Source organism: Bufo gargarizans, unplaced genomic scaffold, assembly GCF_014858855.1.
Source record: "Bufo gargarizans isolate SCDJY-AF-19 unplaced genomic scaffold, ASM1485885v1 original_scaffold_1684_pilon, whole genome shotgun sequence".
Lineage (NCBI taxonomy): Eukaryota > Metazoa > Chordata > Amphibia > Anura > Bufonidae > Bufo > Bufo gargarizans.
In genome coordinates, this window is record NW_025334466.1 from 23,514 (window position 1) to 50,056 (window position 26,543).

A 26,543-nucleotide genomic window follows, 5' to 3' on the forward strand; every position below is an offset into this window, starting at 1 on the left:
TGCTGCACCAGACTCTCAGTACGGCGCCCCCTGCTGCACCAGAGGTCTGCAGTCTCTGGATACCCCCACCAGTCTGGGGCCCTGTATATAGGCGAGATGCGGGCATGGTCAGCGACTACACAGCGGGGGAGGTGCAGAGCTCCTGGCATGTACAGGGCTTTGGTCAGCAGAGCGGCTGCAGGAGATAAAGGGCTCCGCTCCTCATTTATGAGAAGGTCAGGCATCAGCCTTCCCCAGGTTGTGGGGGGGCGGCGTCACGCCTGCGCGGCGCACTGAGCATGCACACGGAGGATTGGTTCTTTTATTCATTTTCTAGGTTAACAGCGTTTTATGAAAATCACAGCCGATGGCGTTCGATAAAAAGGTCTGAAAGTGTCTGTGCATTGCATAGTGGAGGAGCCTTCACAGAAGACATGATCCATGTAGACAGTATATAGACATGTATGTACAACTCCGCATGCTGCCCGACTGTCCAGTGTCACGTATCCACCGCCCCCAACATGGGGTCACTTAGTGCAATTTCCTCCCACACGTGATTATTAGAAGAGTCGCGGGAAGACACTGTCCCTCCTGGGGCCGTGACTAGACCAGGACCTGCTCGTTCCGCTGCGTCCGGGCTCTGCTACATCTGTAGTATGTTAGGTTCCATCTCAAGGCCTGAAAATACCGGGAGCTAATCCAAATCCTGGAAATCCAGAAGAAGTGGCATCCACCAGCGATGGTCTGGAACCCCCCGACCCCAGCAGAGGGGAGCAGCTCTAGCACAGCGCGTCCTCCATTGCACTGGGTCGGGTTGCTTGATACAAGGTGTTGGGGAATATGGGTGGAGTAGTACACAATTGGCACCAAGAAGTGGTAGAGCGGACCATTTGGTGTGTAGAGGGTTCTGCTACTGTGCACAAATGCACGCGGGTCTACGAAATCCATGGGGTTACAGAGGGGACAAAGTACCACAGGCTCAGAAATGGAGGGACGGTAAGGCTGGCTAACACGATGGTCTGTTGTCACCCCAAGGTCCTGCACTTGGAGCACATCCGGTCCTTGCAGGAACCTAGCGGGCGTAGGCACTCAAGTAATAACAGCCCACAGTTATGGCTGCCACGTCGACATGGGGGACGGAACCGAGCAGTCTCCTGTACCATCACAACTCCCGGCAGCAGCTCCTTGGTCCAGTTTTGGCCCCAGTTTATTGATAATGTTGGTGAAGTCTCTAGACCGTGACCTCGTGGTATCCACTGGTGACTTGGCTGTGGGTTCGCAGGTTGGGTCTCTGTAGAGGACAGCAAAAAACTAAATCCAGGGAGGAGGCCGATCCTTCAGCGCGACCCAACCTGCGCAGTCCTAACAGTTCTTTATTTTCCAGTTTCAAGGTCTTCGGTCCAGACAAGAAAACTACGAGGCCAAAAGAGTCATTAGGAGGAGGGACACCGCCACCGCCAAGTGTAAGTGCTCCCGCTTCGGGCTTGTCCCGCTAATGCTCTTCTCCAACTTGGGGATCTCTGGATTAAAGTTACCTGAAATAAAGGAGAGGAAAGGTGAGCCGTCAGAAGGACCTCGAACCGAAAGGCAGCCCGCCAGCTGCTGTGACACTGCAACTCTCAGCATTCTCTGACAGGTCACATGCTGGGAGTTAGAGTTTCCCAGCAGATGGATACCAGTGCTGCAGATTGTAAAGTATTTAACAGAGCTTATAAAGAGAGCGCAGAGACGACATAGCAGGAGTTCAGGGGGACAGAATGGGAGAGTCTGGCACCGGAAATCAGAATTCTGATCTTCGCCCTCGTCCCCACACTGTTCCTGATGAGGGGGCGAAGGAGAGGGAGACGAGGGCGAAGGAGAGGGAGACGAGGGCGAAGGAGAGGGAGACGAGGGCGAAGGAGAGGGAGACGAGGGCGAAGGAGAGGGAGACGAGGGCGAAGGAGAGGGAGACGAGGGCGAAGGAGAGGGAGACGAGGGCGAAGGAGAGGGAGACGAGGGCGAAGGAGAGGGAGACGAGGGCGAAGGAGAGGGAGACGAGGGCGAAGGAGAGGGAGACGAGGGCGAAGGAGAGGGAGACGAGGGCGAAGGAGAGGGAGACGAGGGCGAAGGAGAGGGAGACGAGGGCGAAGGAGAGGGAGACGAGGGCGAAGGAGAGGGAGACGAGGGCGAAGGAGAGGGAGACGAGGGCGAAGGAGAGGGAGACGAGGGCGAAGGAGAGGGAGACGAGGGCGAAGGAGAGGGGACGAGGGCGAGCAGAGGGGACGAGGGCGAGCAGAGGGGACGAGGGCGAGCAGAGGGGACGAGGGCGAGCAGAGGGGACGAGGGCGAGCAGAGGGGACGAGGGCGAGCAGAGGGGACGAGGGCGAGCAGAGGGGACGAGGGCGAGCAGAGGGGACGAGGGCGAGCAGAGGGGACGAGGGCGAGCAGAGGGGACGAGGGCGAGCAGAGGGGACGAGGGCGAGCAGAGGGGACGAGGGCGAGCAGAGGGGACGAGGGCGAGCAGAGGGGACGAGGGCGAGCAGAGGGGACGAGGGCGAGCAGAGGGGACGAGGGCGAGCAGAGGGGACGAGGGCGAGCAGAGGGGACGTCTACGAAGGAGTGGGGACGAGGGCGAGCAGAGGGGACGTCTACGAAAGAGTGGGGACAAGGGCGAGCAGAGGGGACGTCTACGAAGGAGTGGGGACGAGGGCGAGCAGAGGGGACGTCTACGAAGGAGTAGGACGAGGGCGAGCAGAGGGGACGTCTACGAAGGAGTAGGGACGAGGGCGAGCAGAGGGGACGTCTACGAAGGAGTAGGGACGAGGGCGAGCAGAGGGGACGTCTACGAAGGAGTAGGGACGAGGGCGAGCAGAGGGGACGTCTACGAAGGAGTAGGGACGAGGGCGAGCAGAGGGGACGTCTACGAAGGAGTAGGGACGAGGGCGAGCAGAGGGGACGTCTACGAAGGAGTAGGGACGAGGGCGAGCAGAGGGGACGTCTACGAAGGAGTAGGGACGAGGGCGAGCAGAGGGGACGTCTACGAAGGAGTAGGGACGAGCGCGAGCAGAGGGGACGTCTACGAAGGAGTAGGGACGAGCGCGAGCAGAGGGGACGTCTACGAAGGAGTAGGGACGAGCGCGAGCAGAGGGGACGTCTATTGCTGTTCTGTGGTTCCAGCAGCATCTTCTCCTATAGTCTGAAGATCAGTTGGCTGGTGCCACGCTCAGGTCACAGTATGAGGGAGCCACCTGCGGAGCTTTACAACATGCGTAGGAGCAGAAGGTTCTCTTTGGAGACGAAGAACGTGAGAGCTCCAAGTCGCCCTGTGAAGCCGCCCCGCTGGCCGTATTAAGAGCTAAAGACGATAGGAGGGCAATGAGGTGCTGGCAGGGAGCGGGCACAGCCTGTGTGAAGGTCTGGCTGGCTGCGAGCACAGGCAGGAGAAGCCACGGCCAGGAACAACCCTCGTCTGCGCTCCAGTCTTCGTGGTGGGCGGACACGGCTCGTTCTATAATCCCTTTTATATATTCCTCTTGGCAGCGATCCCTGAAACTGAAAGCCGTGCCCCATCTCCTGAGCAGCACAGACCACCAGGGACCCGTCTGCAGACCACCACCTGGATTCATGTCAGGGGGTAGGTGGCGACTGGTGGCAAATACAACCCAAGACCGAGGACAATCCTGGATGTGGATCAGGACCAGAGATACCTGGAAGAGGCACAGAACCAGCAGGAGGCCCGAACTGCAGATCTAGCTAATCCGCTCAGTCAGGTGCGAGTCCAGTAAGGGGAGACCCAGGCACCGGCATCTTGGAGAAAGCTGCTATTTCATGACTGTCCAGCAGATGGAGACAAAGCCCCACAGGGACTCACCTAGATCCTCGATCTTCACATCAGGTTCTATCGTGAACTGGGGTAGTGTGGGAGCGTGCTTCTCTCCTGAACGAGCTGCTGCAGAGGAAGGACAGCAGAGTTACTACCTGACCACGGCATCACTGCCCGCCAGCCACGTCCTGGAGGGTGAATACTTACTGGTTGCACAGCACACAAACACTTTCATCTTCAGACAGGAGCGCCGGTGGTTGTGAGTCGGCGTTGCTAGAGAGAAAAAAAAAATTATTATAAAAAAATAGAGAATGAAGTCATTGCAAGCCCTGGATGCCAGAAGGCGCAGATAGAGGACCCTACGCTGCAGAGACCAGCACCGCTGTACTGACTACCCCCTGCTTCCCAACCAGACAGGCGGAAGCCGACCAATAAAGGTGCTCATTTCTATGGAGTGCAAAAACCCTCAACCCCCTCCTGTCCTGGACTCCAGTGTCACAGCTGCACTGACACACTGTAACGAACCCACAGTTGCGAGCACTGGAAAAGGCCAAGACTGGTAGACCTGGAAGATGGATGGAAGCGTCACTCCCAGGCTGCGGCCGTTTCTTGTTTCCCACTATGGTCGCACCATGCAGTTCAGCCACTAGGGGGCAGTGGGCACCATACTGACAGATCATACATCTGCATTCAAGTGTAAAGAAGAGGACTCCATGTTACAGGGTGGCAGAGAAAGGACTACGGCAAAACTACAACTCCCCGCATGCCCTAAATAGCTATACGCAAGGCATGGCCAAACTGCAGCTCTCCAGCTGTTGTAAAACAATAACTCTCATCATGCCCTGCTAGAGGCTAATAGCTGTAGGCAGTCAGGGCTTGCTGGAAGTTGTAGTTTTGAAACAGCTGGAGGGCCACAGGTTTGGAATCCCTGGACTATGCGAACCAACATGGTGGATTCTCTGGGTCATCTTATAAAATAAAAAAAGGGGAAGACCTGGCGACCTCCGGCACCTCCAGAAAAGCAGACGTAAGGTTTCACGTCCAATACTGTTCACTTACAGATGTAGTAGTACTCGTGTCCCGCGTGGAACTCGTATCCCAGAGAGAAGGCGCTGTATCGCTGGAACTTCTCAGAGAACTTGATGGGGCTGTGTGGGGAGTGCGGCCGGTTACATTCCCAGCGTTTCGAGCCCAGGCTGATGTCACAGGTGCGGTAACCCTCATAATTCACCATATATAGGATATATTGCTCCATCCGGTGCTCCGCCATCGACTCGTTATAATGTGGACAGTAAATGTCAAGGTAGTCGTTCACATTCACCTGGACCGTGTAACCATCCCGCCGTAAACTGGAAGACATCAAGACAAAGTCATCAGTACAAGGCACGTCACAGCCCCCGACACCAGCAAAAGACAGGCTCAGCCCATCACAGGCCACCCCCCAACATCTCCAGAAGAACGTGTCTGCACGTCACAGGCCACCCCCCCAACATCTCCAGAAGAACGTGTCTGCACGTCACAGGCCACCCCCCAACATCTCCAGAAGAACGTGTCTGCGCGTCACAGGCCACCCCCCAACATCTCCAGAAGAACGTGTCTGTACGTCACAGGCCACCCCACAACATCTCCAGAAGAACAGCTCAGCACATCACAGGCCCAACATCTCCAGAAGAACAGCTCTGCACATCACAGGCCCAACATCTCCAGAAGAACAGCTCTGCACATCATGCCCCCCCCCAACATCTCCAGAAGAACTGCTCTCCCTGTGTAACACGCCCCAGTCAATACAGTGAACGCACGGTTGAGCGGTAATTTGGTTTTTTCTTTAATCTCGGCTCTTGAGGCTGAGAATTAATTAGAAAATATTGAGCCGGCCAAAGGCACTTAGTAATGTTCATGCTCTCCCTGTAACAAACACCCATGGAGAGCTGGCCCACCAAACCTATAATAGACAGCGACGGGATTATACAAAAGAGACGTGTGAGGATTATATAGAGCTGTGGTCACATGAAGAAGAAGAGACGTGTGAGGATTATATAGAGCTGTGGTCACATGAAGAAGAGACGTGTGAGGATTATATAGAGCTGTGGTCACATGAAGAAGATGAGACGTGTGAGGATTATATAGAGCTGTGGTCACATGAAGAAGAAGAGACGTGTGAGGATTATATAGAGCTGTGGTCACATGAAGGAGAGACGTGTGAGGATTATATAGTGCTGTGGTCACATGAAGAAGACGAGACGTGTGAGGATTATATAGAGCTGTGGTCACATGAAGAAGACGAGACGTGTGAGGATTATATAGAGCTGTGGACACATGAAGAAGAAGAGACGTGTGAGGATTATATAGAGCTGTGGTCACATGAAGAAGAAGAGACGTGTGAGGATTATATAGAGCTGTGGTCACATGAAGAAGACGAGACGTGTGAGGATTATATAGAGCTGTGGTCACATGAAGGAGAAGAGACGTGTGAGGATTATATAGAGCTGTGGTCACATGAAGAAGAAGAGACGTGTGAGGATTATATAGAGCTGTGGTCACATGAAGGAGAGACGTGTGAGGATTATATAGTGCTGTGGTCACATGAAGAAGACGAGACGTGTGAGGATTATATAGAGCTGTGGTCACATGAAGAAGACGAGACGTGTGAGGATTATATAGAGCTGTGGACACATGAAGAAGAAGAGACGTGTGAGGATTATATAGAGCTGTGGTCACATGAAGAAGAAGAGACGTGTGAGGATTATATAGAGCTGTGGTCACATGAAGAAGACGAGACGTGTGAGGATTATATAGAGCTGTGGTCACATGAAGGAGAAGAGACGTGTGAGGATTATATAGAGCTGTGGTCACATGAAGAAGAAGAGACATGTGAGGATTATATAGAGCTGTGGTCACATGAAGAAGAAGAGACGTGTGAGGATTATATAGAGCTGTGGTCACATGAAGGAGAAGAGACGTGTGAGGATTATATAGAGCTGTGGACACATGAAGAAGAAGAGACGTGTGAGGATTATATAGAGCTGTGGTCACATGAAGAAGAGACGTGTGAGGATTATATAGAGCTGTGGTCACATGAAGAAGAAGAGATGTGTGAGGATTATATAGAGCTGTGGTCACATGAAGAAGAAGAGACGTGTGAGGATTATATAGAGCTGTGGTCACATAAAGAAGAGACGTGTGAGGATTATATAGAGCTGTGGTCACATGAAGAAGAAGAGACGTGTGAGGATTATATAGAGCTGTGGTCACATGAAGAAGAAGAGACGTGTGAGGATTATATAGAGCTGTGGTCACATGAAGAAGAAGAGACGTGTGTGGATTATATAGAGCTGCGGTCACATGAAGAAGAAGAGACGTGTGAGGATTATATAGAGCTGTGGTCACATGAAGAAGAGACGTGTGAGGATTATATAGAGCTGTGGTCACATGAAGAAGAAGAGACGTGTGAGGATTATATAGAGCTGTGGTCACATGAAGAAGAAGAGACGTGTGAGGATTATATTGAGCTGTGGTCACATGAAGAAGAGACGTGTGAGGATTATATTGAGCTGTGGTCACATGAAGAAGAGACGTGTGAGGATTATATAGAGCTGTGGTCACATGAAGAAGAGACGTGTGAGGATTATATAGAGCTGTGGTCACATGAAGAAGAAGAGACGTGTGAGGATTATATAGAGCTGTGGTCACATGAAGAAGAAGAGACGTGTGAGGATTATATAGAGCTGTGGTCACATGAAGGAGAAGAGACGTGTGAGGATTATATAGAGCTGTGGACACATGAAGAAGAAGAGACGTGTGAGGATTATATAGAGCTGTGGTCACATGAAGAAGAGACGTGTGAGGATTATATAGAGCTGTGGTCACATGAAGCAGAAGAGACGTGTGAGGATTATATAGAGCTGTGGTCACATGAAGAAGAAGAGACGTGTGAGGATTATATAGAGCTGTGATCACATGAAGAAGAAGAGACGTGTGAGGATTATATAGAGCTGTGGTCACATGAAGAAGAAGAAGAGACGTGTGAGGATTATATAGAGCTGTGGTCACATGAAGAAGAAGAGATGTGTGAGGATTATATAGAGCTGTGGTCACATGAAGAAGAGACGTGTGAGGATTATATAGAGCTGTGGTCACATGAAGAAGAAGAGACGTGTGAGGATTATATAGAGCTGTGGTCACATGAAGAAGAAGAGACGTGTGAGGATTATATAGAGCTGTGGTCACATGAAGAAGAAGAGACGTGTGAGGATTATATAGAGCTGTGGTCACATGAAGGAGAAGAGACGTGTGAGGATTATATAGAGCTGTGGACACATGAAGAAGAAGAGACGTGTGAGGATTATATAGAGCTGTGGTCACATGAAGAAGAAGAGACGTGTGAGGATTATATAGAGCTGTGGTCACATGAAGAAGAGACGTGTGAGGATTATATAGAGCTGTGGTCACATGAAGAAGAAGAGACGTGTGAGGATTATATAGAGCTGTGGTCACATGAAGAAGGAGACGTGTGAGGATTATATAGAGCTGTGGTCACATGAAGAAGAGACGTGTGAGGATTATATAGAGCTGTGGTCACATGAAGGAGAAGAGACGTGTGAGGATTATATAGAGCTGTGGTCACATGAAGAAGAGACGTGTGAGGATTATATAGAGCTGTGGTCACATGAAGAAGAGACGTGTGAGGATTATATAGAGCTGTGGTCACATGAAGAAGAAGAGACGTGTGAGGATTATATAGAGCTGTGGTCACATGAAGATGAGACGTGTGAGGATTATATAGAGCTGTGGTCACATGAAGATGAGACGTATGAGGATTATATAGAGCTGTGGTCACATGAAGAAGAGACGTGTGAGGATTATATAGAGCTGTGGTCACATGAAGAAGAAGAGACGTGTGAGGATTATATAGAGCTGTGGTCACATGAAGAAGAGACGTGTGAGGATTATATAGAGCTGTGGTCACATGAAGGAGAAGAGACGTGTGAGGATTATATAGAGCTGTGGTCACATGAAGAAGAAGAGACGTGTGAGGATTATATAGAGCTGTGGTCACATGAGGAAGAGACGTGTGAGGATTATATAGAGCTGTGGTCACATGAAGGAGAAGAGACGTGTGAGGATTATATAGAGCTGTGGTCACATGAAGAAGGAGACGTGTGAGGATTATATAGAGCTGTGGTCACATGAAGGAGAAGAGACGTGTGAGGATTATATAGAGCTGTGGTCACATGAAGAAGATGAGACGTGTGAGGATTATATAGAGCTGTGGTCACATGAAGAAGAAGAGACGTGTGAGGATTATATAGAGCTGTGGTCACATGAAGAAGAGACGTGTGAGGATTATATAGAGCTGTGGTCACATGAAGGAGAGACGTGTGAGGATTATATAGAGCTGTGGTCACATGAAGAAGAGACGTGTGAGGATTATATAGAGCTGTGGTCACATGAAGGAGAGACGTATGAGGATTATATAGAGCTGTGGTCACATGAAGAAGAGACGTGTGAGGATTATATAGAGCTGTGGTCACATGAAGAAGAAGAGACGTGTGAGGATTATATAGAGCTGTGGTCACATGAAGGAGAAGAGACGTGTGAGGATTATATAGAGCTGTGGTCACATGAAGGAGAAGAGACGTGTGAGGATTATATAGAGCTGTGGTCACATGAAGAAGAAGAGACGTGTGAGGATCATATAGAGCTGTGGTCACATGAAAAAGAAGAGACGTGTGAGGATTATATAGAGCTGTGGTCACATGAAGGAGAGACGTGTGAGGATTATATAGAGCTGTGGTCACATGAAGAAGAGACGTGTGAGGATTATATAGAGCTGTGGTCACATGAAGAAGAAGAGACGTGTGAGGATTATATAGAGCTGTGGTCACATGAAGAAGAAGAGACGTGTGAGGATTATATAGAGCTGTGGTCACATGAAGAAGAAGAGACGTGTGAGGATTATATAGAGCTGTGGTCACATGAAGAAGAGACGTGTGAGGATTATATAGAGCTGTGGTCACATGAAGAAGAAGAGACGTGTGAGGATTATATAGAGCTATGGTTACATGAAGAAGAGACGTGTGAGGATTATATAGAGCTGTGGTCACATGAAGAAGAGACGTGTGAGGATTATATAGAGCTGTGGTCACATGAAGAAGAGACGTGTGAGGATTATATAGAGCTGTGGTCACATGAAGGAGAGACGTGTGAGGATTATATAGAGCTGTGGTCACATGAAGAAGAGACGTGTGAGGATTATATAGAGCTGTGGTCACATGAAGAAGAGACGTGTGAGGATTATATAGAGCTGTGGTCACATGAAGAAGAAGAGACGTGTGAGGATTATATAGAGCTGTGGTCACATGAAGAAGAAGAGACGTGTGAGGATTATATAGAGCTGTGGTCACATGAAGAAGAAGAGACGTGTGAGGATTATATAGAGCTGTGGTCACATGAAGAAGACGAGACGTGTGAGGATTATATAGAGCTGTGGTCACATGAAGGAGAAGAGACGTGTGAGGATTATATAGAGCTGTGGTCACATGAAGAAGAAGAGACGTGTGAGGATTATATAGAGCTGTGGTCACATGAAGAAGAAGAGACGTGTGAGGATTATATAGAGCTGTGGTCACATGAAGGAGAAGAGACGTGTGAGGATTATATAGAGCTGTGGTCACATGAAGAAGAAGAGACGTGTGAGGATTATATAGAGCTGTGGTCACATGAAGAAGAAGAGACGTGGGAGGATTATATAGAGCTGTGGTCACATGAGGAAACTATGGAGGATTATGAAGTCCCTGACGATTCTCTGGCCTGGGTGGACATTTCTGATTTGGTATAGTCCTTCATCTGCTCTACCTTCTGATATATGGCGGTATGCTGTCGCATGGCACGGAGTGGTCAGCAGTATTACCATTTAGTGTTGCTGCTGTCCTTGGGAAGGACAATGTGGCATACGTGCTGGCACATGGATGGTTGGAGGGCATGTAAGTAACGTCCGTTCTTCTCCACGGCTACAAGTCCTCCCTACACGGCGGTGCCGACACGACCTTTCCTGCCTGTCCTCCCTCCACGTGAGCCGCCTTAACTCTGGGGTCACACGCTGGGTAGTAAGCACAAGATATAGAATGGTGATAAGTGGCGCCCCTGTCTCCAGAAAACAGAGAGAATCATACAGTCTGAGGTGTGACGTGTGCACGCGACAAGCAGCGATGGCACTAACGCTTTATACGTGGCTATTCCGGTCCAGACCAGTGTGCGGTCATTGCCGTCATACGGTGGCACATGATCAGGGCCACGCTCTGCACCAGTATAAGTGACCAGGAGAACGGCTCCACCGCTGTAATAATGTCCGCAGCGGGCCAAGGACGTGCTGCGCCCCGGGCTGCGAGTGAAGATGGCCGCAGTAGGGGTAGGGGTCGGACCACCGGCGTGTTCCTGGCACAGGCGAGAGGCGGTAATAGAGAGGTTCAGTTTGTCAGGATTAATGTTGTGTTTGCCTGGAGGGATCCGTTTAGCTGGCAAGCGGCATCAGATGAATCCAGCTGTCAGAGGCGCTCCGCTCCCGGCCAGCAGATATTTTTAGCAAGTGGGTCCCATCTATACTAATTAAGAGGTAGCTCTGTGCCCCCACACAAACCGACAGCCAGTCTCGCCATGCCGAGGAGAGCGCGCTGCACCTGTCAGCTGTCACCGCCACGAAATACGCACCGAAACCAGTCTATCAACCCAGCAACACTGCCCTGAACGTACTACTACCAGCATCATCTTCTGCGGTAGCTGTATACAGGGCATGTGCAGCCAATCACTGGCTTCGGCCCCATTAGCTGTAGGCCCGTAGACAAGGCGCGTAGGACGGTGGCGCACTGAGGCAAGCACACGGTCGGGACCACAGCTACAACCCCCATTATCTATACAATACGTAGCCCACCATGTTTCCTGCACATTGTACGATCACCCCTACCATCTTCCCGCATGGCTTGCCCTGCCCTATTGGCAGTAATATCCCTAGCGGTTGCTGGGGTCTCGAGCTTGGCCCGGTGCAGCGAGTGGAGTGAGGGGCACAGCCATCGCCGCCAGATCACAATCTCCACAGATGACTACCGCAGTCCCAACACCCCGCATCTGCTCGACATCACAGAAGGTCTGCTCTACCCCCGCGACGAGGCGCAAGCCCTGGGCTACCGGCCTGACATATCTGGGACAGACGTGATGGTGAGACACAGTGCCCGCAGGAGCATGCAGTCACACTGCTACTTCTCTCCGACTGGAAAGACGGATGAGGAGCAGCCCTGGCAGCTGCCCAACAATCTGGGGTACAGCTGGCACGACGGGGGCCAGCCTTATCTGTGGATGTGCTGCCGGCCACAAAGGCTGGTCCATCCAACGTGGGGTGGCTGCACATCACAGACCTGGCACGGGTACAGCGGCTCAGGGTCTGCCTTTCTTCCCAGAGACCAAATCCACAGAGACTTCTGCCGGTAACACCGCAGCCACCGCATCTCCGTCTTTTCAATGGGACTAATTTAAGCCGGCAGGCGCACACAGCTGTACGCGGCAGGCAACATGGAGCAGGACAAAGGAGGGAGGACATTACCGACATTCCAGAGACATGGGAGGGGGCCCTGCGCGGTGGGGTTAGCACAGGTTGGGGGTGCAGCCGGTGGAGGATGACTGCTGGTACGTGTGGTGCTTACACTTGGCAATATAGCTGTGGATGGGCTAGAGCCGTGGTGTAGGACAGCACACAGGGAGGACAATGAAGCGTGTCCTAGTTAGACAATCCTCCGGTACACAGAGCCTCGCGTCTCCCGCGCTCCAGTCATAAATAATTGAGTGCGCATCAGACGGATGATACATCAGCCAGGCAGCCGTGAGCCTGAGTGACATGCCGAGGAATCGGTCAGGACGGGCAAATCAGCTGAAGTGGTCCCAACACTGCTGACCCCCCCTGACGTCTGAGAGAACACCAGAGAAGGGACAGCACATCTCCCGCCCAGCAGTGAAGTACCACGTGTAACCCCCAGGAGCAGAACACGAGACCCGGGGGTCGGCACTGAGCACTACGTCCAGGCTGGCACCTAACCCAGGTGGCCTCCTGCCGGTGACATATGACCATGTGGAGGTCACGCATCACTGGTGAGAAATCTTCGGAGGCTTCCCGGGGTCCATACTAATGGCTCCTGCTTGTAGAACAGCGTGTTACAGCTTCCTGCAGATGAGGGGAATCCATTTTACAGAAAAAAACTATTGTCCAACTGTCAGATGCTATCGACCGCAAGTCACGTGGACTGGAGACAGAAGGTTGTGATCAGCATCACAATCAGAGCTCCAATCGCCAGGTCCTGGACCACCGAGGCAGAAACGCCGGCCTGTGAGAACATCAGCAATTAATAACTGCTACAGAGGAGCAGATAAAACGTCCGCCCGTCTAATGTGACATCTAAGAGACAGACTTAATTAGGAAGCTAATAAAGCATGTTAAAAGGCATAGAAACAATGCTTTCAGCTCAGGGATCCTCTCTCGTAAAACCCCGATACCGGGCCTCGCCGCTCCCCTCTCGTAAAACCCCGATACCGGGCCTCGCCGCTCCCCTCTCGTAAAACCCCGATACCGGGCCTCGCCGCTCCCCTCTCGTAAAACCCCGATACCGGGCCTCGCCGCTCCCCTCTCGTAAAACCCCGATACCGGGCCTCGCCGCTCCCCTCTCGTAACACCCCGATACCGGGCCTCGCCGCTCCCCTCTCGTAACACCCCGATAGCGGGCCTCGCCGCTCCCCTCTCGTAACACCCCGATAGCGGGCCTCGCCGCTCCCCTCTCGTAACACCCCGATAGCGGGCCTCGCCGCTCCCCTCTCGTAACACCCCGATAGCGGGCCTCGCCGCTCCCCTCTCGTAACACCCCGATAGCGGGCCTCGCCGCTCCCCTCTCGTAACACCCCGATAGCGGGCCTCGCCGCTCCCCTCTCGTAACACCCCGATAGCGGGCCTCGCCGCTCCCCTCTCGTAACACCCCGATAGCGGGCCTCGCCGCTCCCCTCTCGTAACACCCCGATAGCGGGCCTCGCCGCTCCCCTCTCGTAACACCCCGATAGCGGGCCTCGCCGCTCCCCTCTCGTAACACCCCGATAGCGGGCCTCGCCGCTCCCCTCTCGTAACACCCCGATAGCGGGCCTCGCCGCTCCCCTCTCGTAACACCCCGATAGCGGGCCTCGCCGCTCCCCTCTCGTAACACCCCGATAGCGGGCCTCGCCGCTCCCCTCTCGTAACACCCCGATAGCGGGCCTCGCCGCTCCCCTCTCGTAACACCCCGATAGCGGGCCTCGCCGCTCCCCTCTCGTAACACCCCGATAGCGGGCCTCGCCGCTCCCCTCTCGTAACACCCCGATAGCGGGCCTCGCCGCTCCCCTCTCGTAACACCCCGATAGCGGGCCTCGCCGCTCCCCTCTCGTAACACCCCGATAGCGGGCCTCGCCGCTCCCCTCTCGTAACACCCCGATAGCGGGCCTCGCCGCTCCCCTCTCGTAACACCCCGATAGCGGGCCTCGCCGCTCCCCTCTCGTAACACCCCGATAGCGGGCCTCGCCGCTCCCCTCTCGTAACACCCCGATAGCGGGCCTCGCCGCTCCCCTCTCGTAACACCCCGATAGCGGGCCTCGCCGCTCCCCTCTCGTAACACCCCGATAGCGGGCCTCGCCGCTCCCCTCTCGTAACACCCCGATAGCGGGCCTCGCCGCTCCCCTCTCGTAACACCCCGATAGCGGGCCTCGCCGCTCCCCTCTCGTAACACCCCGATAGCGGGCCTCGCCGCTCCCCTCTCGTAACACCCCGATAGCGGGCCTCGCCGCTCCCCTCTCGTAACACCCCGATAGCGGGCCTCGCCGCTCCCCTCTCGTAACACCCCGATAGCGGGCCTCGCCGCTCCTCTCACACTTCAACTCATACAAGCAACACAAGCATATTTCTACTGCTTAGATCAAGCACATGTACTATATGTCCTGCCACCTGCCTCCGGGACTGTCCAGCCCACAAGTAAGGGTGGCCGTACACATTCAGGTTCAGATCCAGTTCATTTTCTGCAGTTTTTGAAAGTGTGGATCATAACAGGAGATAAGTATAAAAGACAGATACTGCTTTCAATTTACTCCCGGTTTTGTCATAAAAAAACTGCATTAAAAAAGCCCTGAAAAAACCTGAATGTGTATGAACAGCCTAAGACTGATGCGCCCATCATTGCAGCTGGGCCTCAGTGCACTTATTAAAAGATGGAGAAAGGCTCATAGACTCTCCCATCCCGGCAGAAGTAGCGCCCCATCCACCCGGCGAGATCTCATTAGTGGGTTCTGCTTTTCAATGATATAAGTGACAGGCTCTGGCCTCAATCTGTTCTCTCCTTTCTATTGTCCCGCTGAATGCACAAGGGGCGCTCAGAGATGGTCATCTATCTGCAGAAGGAAGCCATGCATGAAAGTGACAATTTCCATAGCAATATTAGGCGGCGGCAGCCACTGACCAGAAACCCTGGGAATTGTCTCGGTTTCTAAGCCTCTGACAAATTTGAGTCTCTGCAAATCACCTCGACTCCATGATGTCCTCACTAGTCCAAAGCTTCAGGTGGAATAGCAGCTTCTACCATGACAAATACCCGGTAGGAAGGACGCGACTCCACTACGCAAGGCTGATCTATTCACGTAAAGAGTGTAAGATGGCTGCAGTGCTGCAGGTAATGACACGTTGGTGAGGGGTGATCAGATTCCAGTCTTATAAGGAGTTGAGTGCGTCCGTGTGAACTCACCCTTGGGCGCAGACTGCTAAAGGACATGTTTTTTCCGAGAATTGTCTGCCCTAGGTCCTTAAGTTGTCAGCAAGACAGCATGTTATCCATACAGATGAATGACCTCCATAATTACATCCCTGCAAGCTGCAGCCACCAGGACGTAGATGACAATGTATGTAGCATGAATCCCATTGTGTGCCCACCACATAAGACCCTGCACGCAGAAGAGGAAAGTATGAGAGGAGTCTCATAAAGGATACGGGGGGGAAATCGCAACAAGTAAACCGAGATCCTACGCTACTGGACAAGTCTCTACTCCATCACCACCACTGGAGACTATAAAAACGGAGAAGATACTGAGCGTAAAACACACAACTGACCAGAATGATGGTGGTCAGGACTTCAGAGGAGTGTTTAATCTGAGGTCTACAGCCAAGAGAGCAGCAGGGCCCACGGTAAAGACTGGGGCCAGTTGGCAGAGGAAATTCCACTAGGGGTGGGATGTGGGACATTTAATTTTTGGTGGCGAGTGTTCCCCAGATGTCCAAGCTGTGCTCTGGAGAAATAAATATAGAAAAAATAGGCTACAGAACTGGAAATCATTACAGAAAACACACTTAACAGAACCCTGACGTCCACCATACACACAGTAAGGACTGTGACCGTGTTCCAGTAATGTGACCAAAGCTCAATTGTCCTGAACGCCCTTAAGTAACTTCTCACTTGGTGGTAGAGTCATAGGGGACTGTGGAGATAAAAAAATAAATAAAAAATCCCTCACTGAATTGAGCAGATTCTGCACTTTTAAAGGTTATAGTTTCCATAATTACATCACACCTGGATCTAAACTGCACAGGACGCACCAGAAAAGGACGCAAACCATTCACCGAGTTTCCAAAAACACCAAGCCCTGAAGTGGCCCTTACATTTCATGACTAGCCCTACTCTAGCTAACACCTACACGACCTGCAACTTCTGGACTGATGTTTTTACATATGGTTCTTTATGTTTTTCTGCGGGGTGTAGAATTGTTCTGGTTAATGCAGATTCCAGAACTGAGGTGTGAGACACCGCTCCTCGGTCTGGGGGTGCATGCATTGTCGGACCCATCGTCAGGAGAAGTTTAACCGAGGAACATAGACACCCCAGCACTGAGTGGCACTGCTGGCAGTTTCCATCTTTAACACAGGCTTATTATCCTGTTGGCAACAATTTGTCTTCTTAAAGTGGTGCCAAGCTGCTCAAGCCCGTCTCCAAGAGCCTCCCCCATCAGGTGTCCAAAAACGACTCACAAGCCTCCCGGGACGAATCACGAAATGACTCAACAAAGCGTTGGTGGGAGAAACAAAGGAATAAGCTCCCAGGGGATGGAGGTGGAAGACGGCAAGAAGCTTCCGTTTTATGGCAGTCAAGCTCTTCTCTTCGAGACGCCCTCAGATGATCATCCTCCAGCTGCCAGGCTGGTGGCTTTATTCTTAATTAATCAGATACGAGGAAAGCAAACGGCTCCTTCCATTACGAGAGAAGACGCTGCAGCAGGATGTGGTCTGAGACGGGACAAACGTCTTAATGAGCACATATAGAGTCTGCCGGCCAATCGATCCCAGCACCACACATTACAAGCAGGTTCCGGGTGATCGCCATGTTGGGAGCGAGGCGTCCATCCGATACAGGAATGCACATTATTCCCCAGTAACTTGGTGACATGCCGGATGGAGTAAACATTGAGATGTATTCCTTTCTAGAGGATCAGGAGCCTCTATCAGAGGCGTCATACATTTATTACAAAACCCATCGCCTGGAACATTGTGACAATGTACACCCATTAATAATCAGATCTAAGCCATGGAGGTCCTTGCACACAGAGCTAGGCAGGAGGTAAATTATGCCTCACACCCCATCCTTACTGACAAAGCATTAGTAGGTGGCAATCTTCACGATATAAGGAATGTACACAGACGAGGGCGTCTCAGGATGGGGATGTGTTTGCCGCACCTTCAAGGGCTCCTTACAGCTCTGTAGACCCACACAAGGTTTTACCGGCCAGATGTGCATTGATTTAAACAAAATGGTCTCTAGAGAAAGACGAGAAAACTGCACATCACGCCAAACTGCAAACCCAGCAGAGGTCACGGATCTGAGGGACAATGTATTCACTGCAGGAGTAACATGCGAAAACACCATGGCATCCCGTCATTTCAGAACCCCTCTGTACACAGCTCGGGGGGGGGGTCACACGCCATAAGGACTACAGGTTCAGTAATCTGTGGGGTCACCAAATCCCCATCTCAGAACCCCCCGGTACATAGCACTGGGGTCACACCGGGAGAAACTCCTTAGGAATGAGGTAGATTACCGGGTTCAGTATTCTGTGGGGGTCACCACTGAATCATCATAACAATTCTGAGGGGTCCTCAAAGTTCCTCTAGATGCAGTCCCTGTTCTCTGGTGTTTCTAAAAATCTACAAAGTCAACCTGGCCCAACACCACAGGGACCCTAGCGCTAGATGGCCGACAACTACTCATGAACCTTGCCATCAAGCTGAGTCGGTGTTATTACTGGGCAGGTGACCTCTGGGGAGAGACGTGCTGAGCAAAGGAGCACACAATCTCACAGGAGAGGTGAACAGCTTCACCAGGGAATTGCAAGTTGCAGATGTGACCAGTACAAGAACCTCCGGAGGACAGAAGCACAAACAACAAGGAAGTCCTGACATGGCATGAGGAGCCCTGGGGGCTGAGACATCAGGGAGCACACCTTGTACAGCCCGGCCACCTCACATAGACATCTGCTGAAAGGGGTGACCAAAGATACAGGGCAATCGGAGACTTAGCCCTCCAACCAACGACATCTACAAAACAGTCTATTGCCCCCTGTTACCAGCCATTTCAGGGGTGAGGATGACTGTAGGACAGGAGAATACAGTCTATTGCCCCCTGTTATCAGCCATTTCAGGGGAGAGGATGACTGTAGGACAGGAGAATACCGTCTATTGCCCCCTGTTATCAGCCATTTCAGGGGAGAGGATGACTGTAGGACAGGAGAATACCGTCTATTGCCCCCTGTTATCAGCCATTTCAGGGGAGAGGATGACTGTAGGACAGGAGAATACAGTCTATTGCCCCCTGTTATCAGCCATGTCAGGGGAGAGGATGACTGTAGGACAGGAGAATACAGTCTATTGCCCCCTGTTATCAGCCATTTCAGGGGAGAGGATGACTGTAGGACAGGAGAATACAGTCTATGGCCCCTGTTATCAGCCATTTCAGGGGAGAGGATGACTGTAGGACAGGAGAATACAGTCTATTGCTCCCTGTTATCAGCCATGTCAGGAGAGAGGATGACTGTAGGACAGGAGAATACAGTCTATTGCCCCTGTTATCAGCCATTTCAGGGGAGAGGATGACTGTAGGACAGGAGAATACAGTCTATTGCCCCCTGTTATCAGCCATTTCAGGGGAGAGGATGACTGTAGGACAGGAGAATACAGTCTATTGCTCCCTGTTATCAGCCATTTCAGGGGAGAGGATGACTGTAGGACAGGAGAATACAGTCTATTGCCTCCTGTTATCAGCCATTTCAGGGGAGAGGATGACTGTAGGACAGGAGAATACAGTCTATTGCCCCCTGTTATCAGCCATGTCAGGGGAGAGGATGACTGTAGGACAGGAGAATACAGTCTATTGCCCCCTGTTATCAGCCATTTCAGGGGAGAGGATGACTGTAGGACAGGAGAATACAGTCTATTGCCCCTGTTATCAGCCATTTCAGGGGGAGAGGATGACTGTAGGACAGGAGAATACAGTCTATTGCCCCCTGTTATCAGCCATGTCAGGGGAGAGGATGACTGTAGGACAGGAGAATACAGTCTATTGCCCCCTGTTATCAGCCATTTCAGGGGAGAGGATGACTGTAGGACAGGAGAATACAGTCTATTGCTCCCTGTTATCAGCCATTTCAGGGGAGAGGATGACTGTAGGACAGTAGAATACAGTCTATTGCTCCTGTTATCAGCCATTTCAGGGGGAGAGGATGACTGTAGGACAGTAGAATACAGTCTATTGCCCCCTGTTATCAGCCATTTCAGGGGAGAGGATGACTGTAGGACAGGAGAATACAGTCTATTGCTCCCTGTTATCAGCCATTTCAGGGGGGAGGATGACTGTAGGACAGGAGAATACAGTCTATTGCTCCCTGTTATCAGCCATTTCAGGGGAGAGGATGACTGTAGGACTGGAGAATACAGTCTATTGCTCCCTGTTATCAGCCATTTCAGGGGAGAGGATGACTGTAGGACAGGAGAATACAGTCTATTGCCCCCTGTTATCAGCCATTTCAGGGGAGAGGATGACTGTAGGACAGGAGAATACAGTCTATTGCTCCCTGTTATCAGCCATTTCAGGGGAGAGGATGACTGTAGGACAGGAGAATACAGTCTATTGCTCCCTGTTATCAGCCATTTCAGGGGAGAGGATGACTGTAGGACAGGAGAATACAGTCTATTGCCCCCTGTTATCAGCCATTTCAGGGGAGAGGATGACTGTAGGACAGGAGAATACAGTCTATTGCTCCCTGTTATCAGCCATTTCAGGGGAGAGGATGACTGTAGGACAGGAGAATACAGTCTATTGCTCCCTGTTATCAGCCATTTCAGGGGAGAGGATGACTGTAGGACAGGAGAATACAGTCTATTGCTCCCTGTTATCAGCCATTTCAGGGGAGAGGATGACTGTAGGACAGGAGAATACAGTCTATTGCCCCCTGTTATCAGCCATTTCAGAGGAGAGGATGACTGTAGGACAGTAGAATACAGTCTATTGCTCCCTGTTATCAGCCATTTCAGGGGGAGAGGATGACTGTAGGACAGTAGAATACAGTCTATTGCCCCCTGTTATCAGCCATTTCAGGGGAGAGGATGACTGTAGGACAGGAGAATACAGTCTATTGCCCCCTGTTATCAGCCATTTCAGGGGAGAGGATGACTGTAGGACAGGAGAATACAGTCTATTGCCCCCTGTTATCAGCCATTTCAGAGGAGAGGATGACTGTAGGACAGTAGAATACAGTCTATTGCTCCTGTTATCAGCCATTTCAGGGGGAGAGGATGACTGTAGGACAGTAGAATACAGTCTATTGCCCCCTGTTATCAGCCATTTCAGGGGAGAGGATGACTGTAGGACAGGAGAATACAGTCTATTGCTCCCTGTTATCAGCCATTTCAGGGGGGAGGATGACTGTAGGACAGTAGAATACAGTCTATTGCCCCTGTTATCAGCCATTTCAGGGGAGAGGATGACTGTAGGACAGGAGAATACAGTCTATTGCTCCCTGTTATCAGCCATTTCAGGGGGGAGGATGACTGTAGGACAGGAGAATACAATCTATTGCTCCCTGTTATCAGCCATTTCAGGGGAGAGGATGACTGTAGGACAGGAGAATACAGTCTATTGCTCCCTGTTATCAGCCATTTCAGGGGGAGAGGATGACTGTAGGACAGGAGAATACAGTCTATTGCTCCCTGTTATCAGCCATTTCAGGGGAGAGGATGACTGTAGGACAGGAGAATACAGTCTATTGCTCCCTGTTATCAGCCATGTCAGGGGATAGGATGACTGTAGGACAGGAGAATACAGTCTATTGCCCCCTGTTATCAGCCATTTCAGACCAGAGACAGGATGACTGTAGTGTTCAATGGGATGAATTACAGCAAGTCTTTAAGTCCTCCTTCCCAGACCAACCAGGATTACTACATGTCCCATATCTCCAGAGCGGAGACCCTTCGACACGAGACGGATATCACCTGGTGTAACGGTCCACACCTTTTTTGTGTCGTTCATCACCCGTACAAGGGGACGGGTGATGCAGCAGGATGGTTATTTAGCGGAGGATAAGCAGGCGCTAAGTGCTGTGGTTTCGCGCGTACTAATGAGTCTCGGTGTGGCGAACAGAAAGAGGATTTCTCGCCCGATGCAAATTAAATCCCTCTTTATAAAGGGCAGCCTAACGGGAGCAGCCATCATTGATTAAGAGCTTCAATCCCAGCACATCCACTCGTAGACGTCTGATCATCGCCGGAGCCGGTGACCCTGCGGTCCCGCTCAATTAATTATTAACCCGCCTCTCATGCTCCAGGCTCAGCAGATAAACCAGTGTATATTTCACACAGATCCCTCTACAAACCCCGCTAGTAGAGGACGCCAGTCTATTGGGACATACCGTGGCACCCTACTGGTAAGGTGACACTGCAGGCTATGATCTGACATTGGACAATCACCACAACCACTGTAGTGTGTGCAATCTGACCCATCGACATGTCAAACATCCCAAACAAACATGTCCAGAGATAAGCAGCCGCCAGAGAACACTGCAATCGTCAGTCAGGAGATAAGCAGCTGCTACAGAGACCACAGGTGATCATTACCTACAGGTCAGGAGATAAGAAGCCACCACACAGACCATTGGTGATCACTACCTGCAGGTCAGGAGATAAGAAGCCCCCACAGAGGCCACTGGTGATCACTACCTGCAGGTCAGAGATAAGAAGCCCCCACAGAGGCCACTGGTGATCACTACCTGCAGGTCAGAGATAAGAAGCCCCCACAGAGGCCACTGGTGATCACTACCTGCAGGTCAGAGATAAGAAGCACCCACAGAGGCCACTGATGATCACTACCTGCAGGTCAGAGATAAGAAGCCCCCACAGAGGCCACTGGTGATCACTACCTGCAGGTCAGGAGATAAGAAGCACCCACAGAAGCCACTGGTGATCACTGCTGCCAGGAACAGGTCTAGAACTCATCTTTAGGGTCAGGCTACCTCCACATGACGATCTTCAACATCCAGAACACAAGGTAAGTCACTGACAGCAGGTATGAGACATCAGTCCTGGTAATCCAAGGTCCATGATCACCAGACATGAGCCCATCCTGACGGTACTACTATCTCCACTGTCTGGATCAGGAGGATTTGTGAGACAGGGCAAGAAGCACCAAATGTCCAGGACCTCCAGGTGACCATTACCACTGGTACTGCAGAGTCCTCGTGACAGCACTCCCTGCACTGGACTTCACAGATTTGCTGGTGCGAAGGATCACATTAATGAATGGACGAGTGCAGTTATGCTTGGGAACAGTGACTGAGACCGCAGTACATGAGGCGACAGCCTAGGAGCTGTATATATGTACGCAGCACACTGTTGGCCCAGTAGACATGGAAGGAGAGCTCTTATAGCGCCCCCCGAGAAGCCTTTCCCGGCCGCTGTCAGTCACCGACTCGGCTGAGCGTTATTTCCAATTGGGTGAACATACAAGAAGCAGAGGGGACAGCAAAATCCGCAATTCAAATGCGCCAGCAAAGTGTACAGCGTTCCACCTGGTGACCCCTCAAACATGTCGCTCTTCTGCAAACCCGAGCGCAGCCAATGGCATCCATCACCCCGGCATAAGGAGTCATCATCCGGATCCAGCCATAAATTCCACACGAGCACTGCGCCCAAGCCCGGCCTGCCACCCTCATCCATGGCAATGCTGCCCCAAATACCAGGGACAAGCACCCGTCTGTGCTCAACCTGACAGGAGATCATCTCAGCAGGGTGCACAGGACAGACCCCGCAGAGGAGGGGGACCCCGTCAGACAGAGCTCACGAAAAATACACTCCACCCCAGACAGAGCGATAGAGACCCCGTGTACTATTCATAGGGGTGAGAGAGAGCGATAGACACCCCGTGTACTATTCATAGGGGTGAGAGAGCGATAGAGACCCCGTGTACTATTCATAGGGGTGAGAGAGCGATAGAGACCCCGTGTACTATTCACAGAGGTGAGAGAGAGCGATAGAGACCCCGTGTACTATTCACAGAGGTGAGAGAGAGCGATAGAGACCCCGTGTACTATTCACAGAGGTGAGAGAGAGCGATAGAGACCCCGTGTACTATTCATAGGGGTGAGAGAGAGCGATAGAGACCCCGTGTACTATTCACAGAGGTGAGAGAGAGTGATAGAGACCTCATGTACTATTCACAGAAGTGAGAGAGAGCGTGATAGAGACCCCGTGTACTATTCATAGGGGTGAGAGAGAGCGATAGAGACCCCGTGTACTATTCATAGGGGTGAGAGAGAGAGAGACCCCGTGTACTATTCATAGGGGTGAGAGAGAGCGATAGAGACCCCGTGTACTATTCATAGGGGTGAGAGAGAGCGATAGAGACCCCGTGTACTATTCATAGGGGTGAGAGAGAGCGATAGAGACCCCGTGTACTATTCATAGGGGTGAGAGAGAGAGAGACACCGTGTACTATTCAGAGAGGTGAGAGAGAGCGATAGAGACCCCGTGTACTATTCATAGGGGTGAGAGAGAGCGATAGAGACCCCGTGTACTATTCATAGGGGTGAGAGAGAGAGAGACACCGTGTACTATTCAGAGAGGTGAGAGAGAGAGATAGAGACCCCGTGTACTATTCAGAGAGGTGAGAGAGAGAGAGATAGAGACCCCGTGTACTATTCAGAGAGGTGAGAGAGAGATAGAGACCCCGTGTACTATTCAGAGAGGTGAGAGAGAGAGATAGAGACCCCGTGTACTATTCACAGAGGTGAGAGAGAGCGAGAGAGAGCGAGAGCGAGAGACCCCGTGTACTATTCAGAGGAGGGAGAGAGGGAGAGGGAGACCCAGTGCGTATCATTTAGAGAGCTGTGTGAGAAGGAGCGCTAGCGATCCCGGATACCAGTTATATATCCCCTGGACACACACATCATATTAGTTAGGAATGTATAAATACAGAATTGTGGACACACTGTGTGCATGGCAGGGATTACAGGAAAAGTCTGCCACAATATAAAAGGTTCACTCCTTCCAAAAACTCCTGGTAACGGTAATACAGATTTACAAAAATATGCGTAGTGGCAATAGTGCCCCCAAGGGGAGGCATTAGGGAAACGCGCATGGGGTGGGCGATCTCCTTGCACTCCTGGTACCCACCGTGGCAGGTAAGTGCTTGATCTGTTGCTCTTTTGTTCCAACAGGTCTGTTGTGCCCCTATCAGTATGGTTGGTGCGGATCTCTACGGAGGACCACCGGTGTGGCTGTGGACTACCAGAGGGGTCTTTGTGTAGGACACATGCGGTGCCGCCATTGGTGCAGACACCACCTTTTTGTATCATCTTAGCCTACAGATACGCGGTTCTTGTAGTTTGCATCATTGTGTCCACACTTTAGTACCACGCATGGTCTTTGAATCCTAAGGTTGGACTCTACGGCTCGAGTGCACCTGACATCGCATCATCATTCAGACCAGCATACACAAGTTACCCCTACCGCACCCGTTTGGCATAATAAACTATTGCCACTAGACAGCCTCCATACCTCTCCCCGCTGCCCAGACAGCCTCCATACCTCTCCCCGCTGCCCAGACAGCCTCCATACATCCTTCCCTCCCCCCCTGTCCCGACATCCTCCATACCTCTCCCCCCTGCCCGGACAGCCTCCATACCTCCTTCCCCTCCCCCCCTGTCCCGACATCCTCCATACCTCTCCTCCACCCCCGGACATCCTCCATACCCATCATCCATACCTCTCCCCGGACAGCCTCCATACCTCTCCCCGCTGCCCAGACAGCCTCCATACCTCCTTCCCTCCCCCCCTGTCCCGACATCCTCCATACCTCTCCTCCACCCCCGGACAGCCTCCATACCTCTCCCCCCTGCCCGGACAGCCTCCATACCTCCTTCCCCTCCCCCCCTGTCCCGACATCCTCCATACCTCTCCTCCACCCCCGGACATCCTCCATACCCATCATCCATACCTCTCCCCGGACAGCCTCCATACCTCTCCCCGCTGCCCAGACAGCCTCCATACCTCCTTCCCTCCCCCCCTGTCCCGACATCCTCCATACCTCTCCTCCACCCCCGGACAGCCTCCATACCTCTCCCCCCTGCCCGGACAGCCTCCATACCTCCTTCCCCTCCCCCCCTGTCCCGACATCCTCCATACCTCTCCTCCACCCCCGGACATCCTCCATACCCATCATCCATACCTCTCCCCGGACAGCCTCCATACCTCTCCCCGCTGCCCAGACAGCCTCCATACCTCCTTCCCGCCCCCCCTGTCCCGACATCCTCCATACCTCTCCACCCCCGGACAGCCTCCATACCTCTCCCCCCTGCCCGGACAGCCTCCATACCTCCTTCCCCTCCCCCCCTGTCCCGACATCCTCCATACCTCTCCTCCACCCCCGGACATCCTCCATACCCATCATCCATACCTCTCCCCGGACAGCCTCCATACCTCTCCCCGCTGCCCAGACAGCCTCCATACCTCCTTCCCTCCCCCCCGTCCCGACATCCTCCATACCTCTCCTCCACCCCCGGACAGCCTCCATACCTCTCCCCCCTGCCCGGACAGCCTCCATACCTCCTTCCCCTCCCCCCCTGTCCTGACATCCTCCATACCTCTCCTCCACCCCCGGACATCCTCCATACCCATCATCCATACCTCTCCCCGGACAGCCTCCATACCTCTCCCCGCTGCCCAGACAGCCTCCATACCTCCTTCCCTCCCCCCCTGTCCCGACATCCTCCATACCTCTCCACCCCCGGACAGCCTCCATACCTCTCCCCCCTGCCCGGACAGCCTCCATACCTCCTTCCCCTCCCCCCCTGTCCCGACATCCTCCATACCTCTCCTCCACCCCCGGACATCCTCCATACCCATCATCCATACCTCTCCCCGGACAGCCTCCATACCTCTCCCCGCTGCCCAGACAGCCTCCATACCTCCTTCCCTCCCCCCCTGTCCCGACATCCTCCATACCTCTCCTCCACCCCCGGACATCCTCCATACCTCTCCTGGACATCATCCGTACCTCTCTGCCCCCAGTAACAGTGGGTGTCCTGCTCTCACAAGGTCGCCATGTAAATTAGGAGGAGTCATTAGGATGTAACTGCGGGGGATGAGACTTGTGTCTTAATTGCAGAGCATGAAGCATGATTCTAG

General features: G+C 52.4%; 1 protein-coding gene across 1 annotated transcript; it reads right to left on the reverse strand.

Annotated features, from left to right (window-relative positions):
* Window positions 1–304: 304 nt before the first annotated feature.
* LOC122923511 (ephrin-A3-like) lies at window positions 305–26,543 on the reverse strand. The gene is made up of 5 exons (XM_044274337.1): window positions 26,413–26,543; window positions 4,841–5,130; window positions 3,989–4,054; window positions 3,830–3,907; window positions 305–1,514 (listed from the first exon to the last, which is right to left on the reverse strand). Exons 1-5 carry the CDS (start codon window positions 26,478–26,480, stop codon window positions 1,393–1,395), a joined length of 624 nt encoding a protein of 207 aa, XP_044130272.1. The 5' UTR covers window positions 26,481–26,543; the 3' UTR covers window positions 305–1,392.

What these genes read in the sequence shown, in the direction of transcription:
- LOC122923511 (XM_044274337.1), bottom strand. Translation starts at nt 26,480, where the DNA reads ATGACTCCTCCTAATTTACATGGCGACCTTGTGAGAGCAGGACACCCA. An exon ending in GTTTGTGTGCTGTGCAACCA is followed by an intron (nt 3,908 to 3,988) that starts GTAAGTATTCAC and finishes CTTCCTCTGCAG; the next exon opens with CAGCTCGTTCAGGAGAGAAG. An exon ending in TGTGAAGATCGAGGATCTAG is followed by an intron (nt 1,515 to 3,829) that starts GTGAGTCCCTGT and finishes CCTTTATTTCAG; the next exon opens with GTAACTTTAATCCAGAGATC.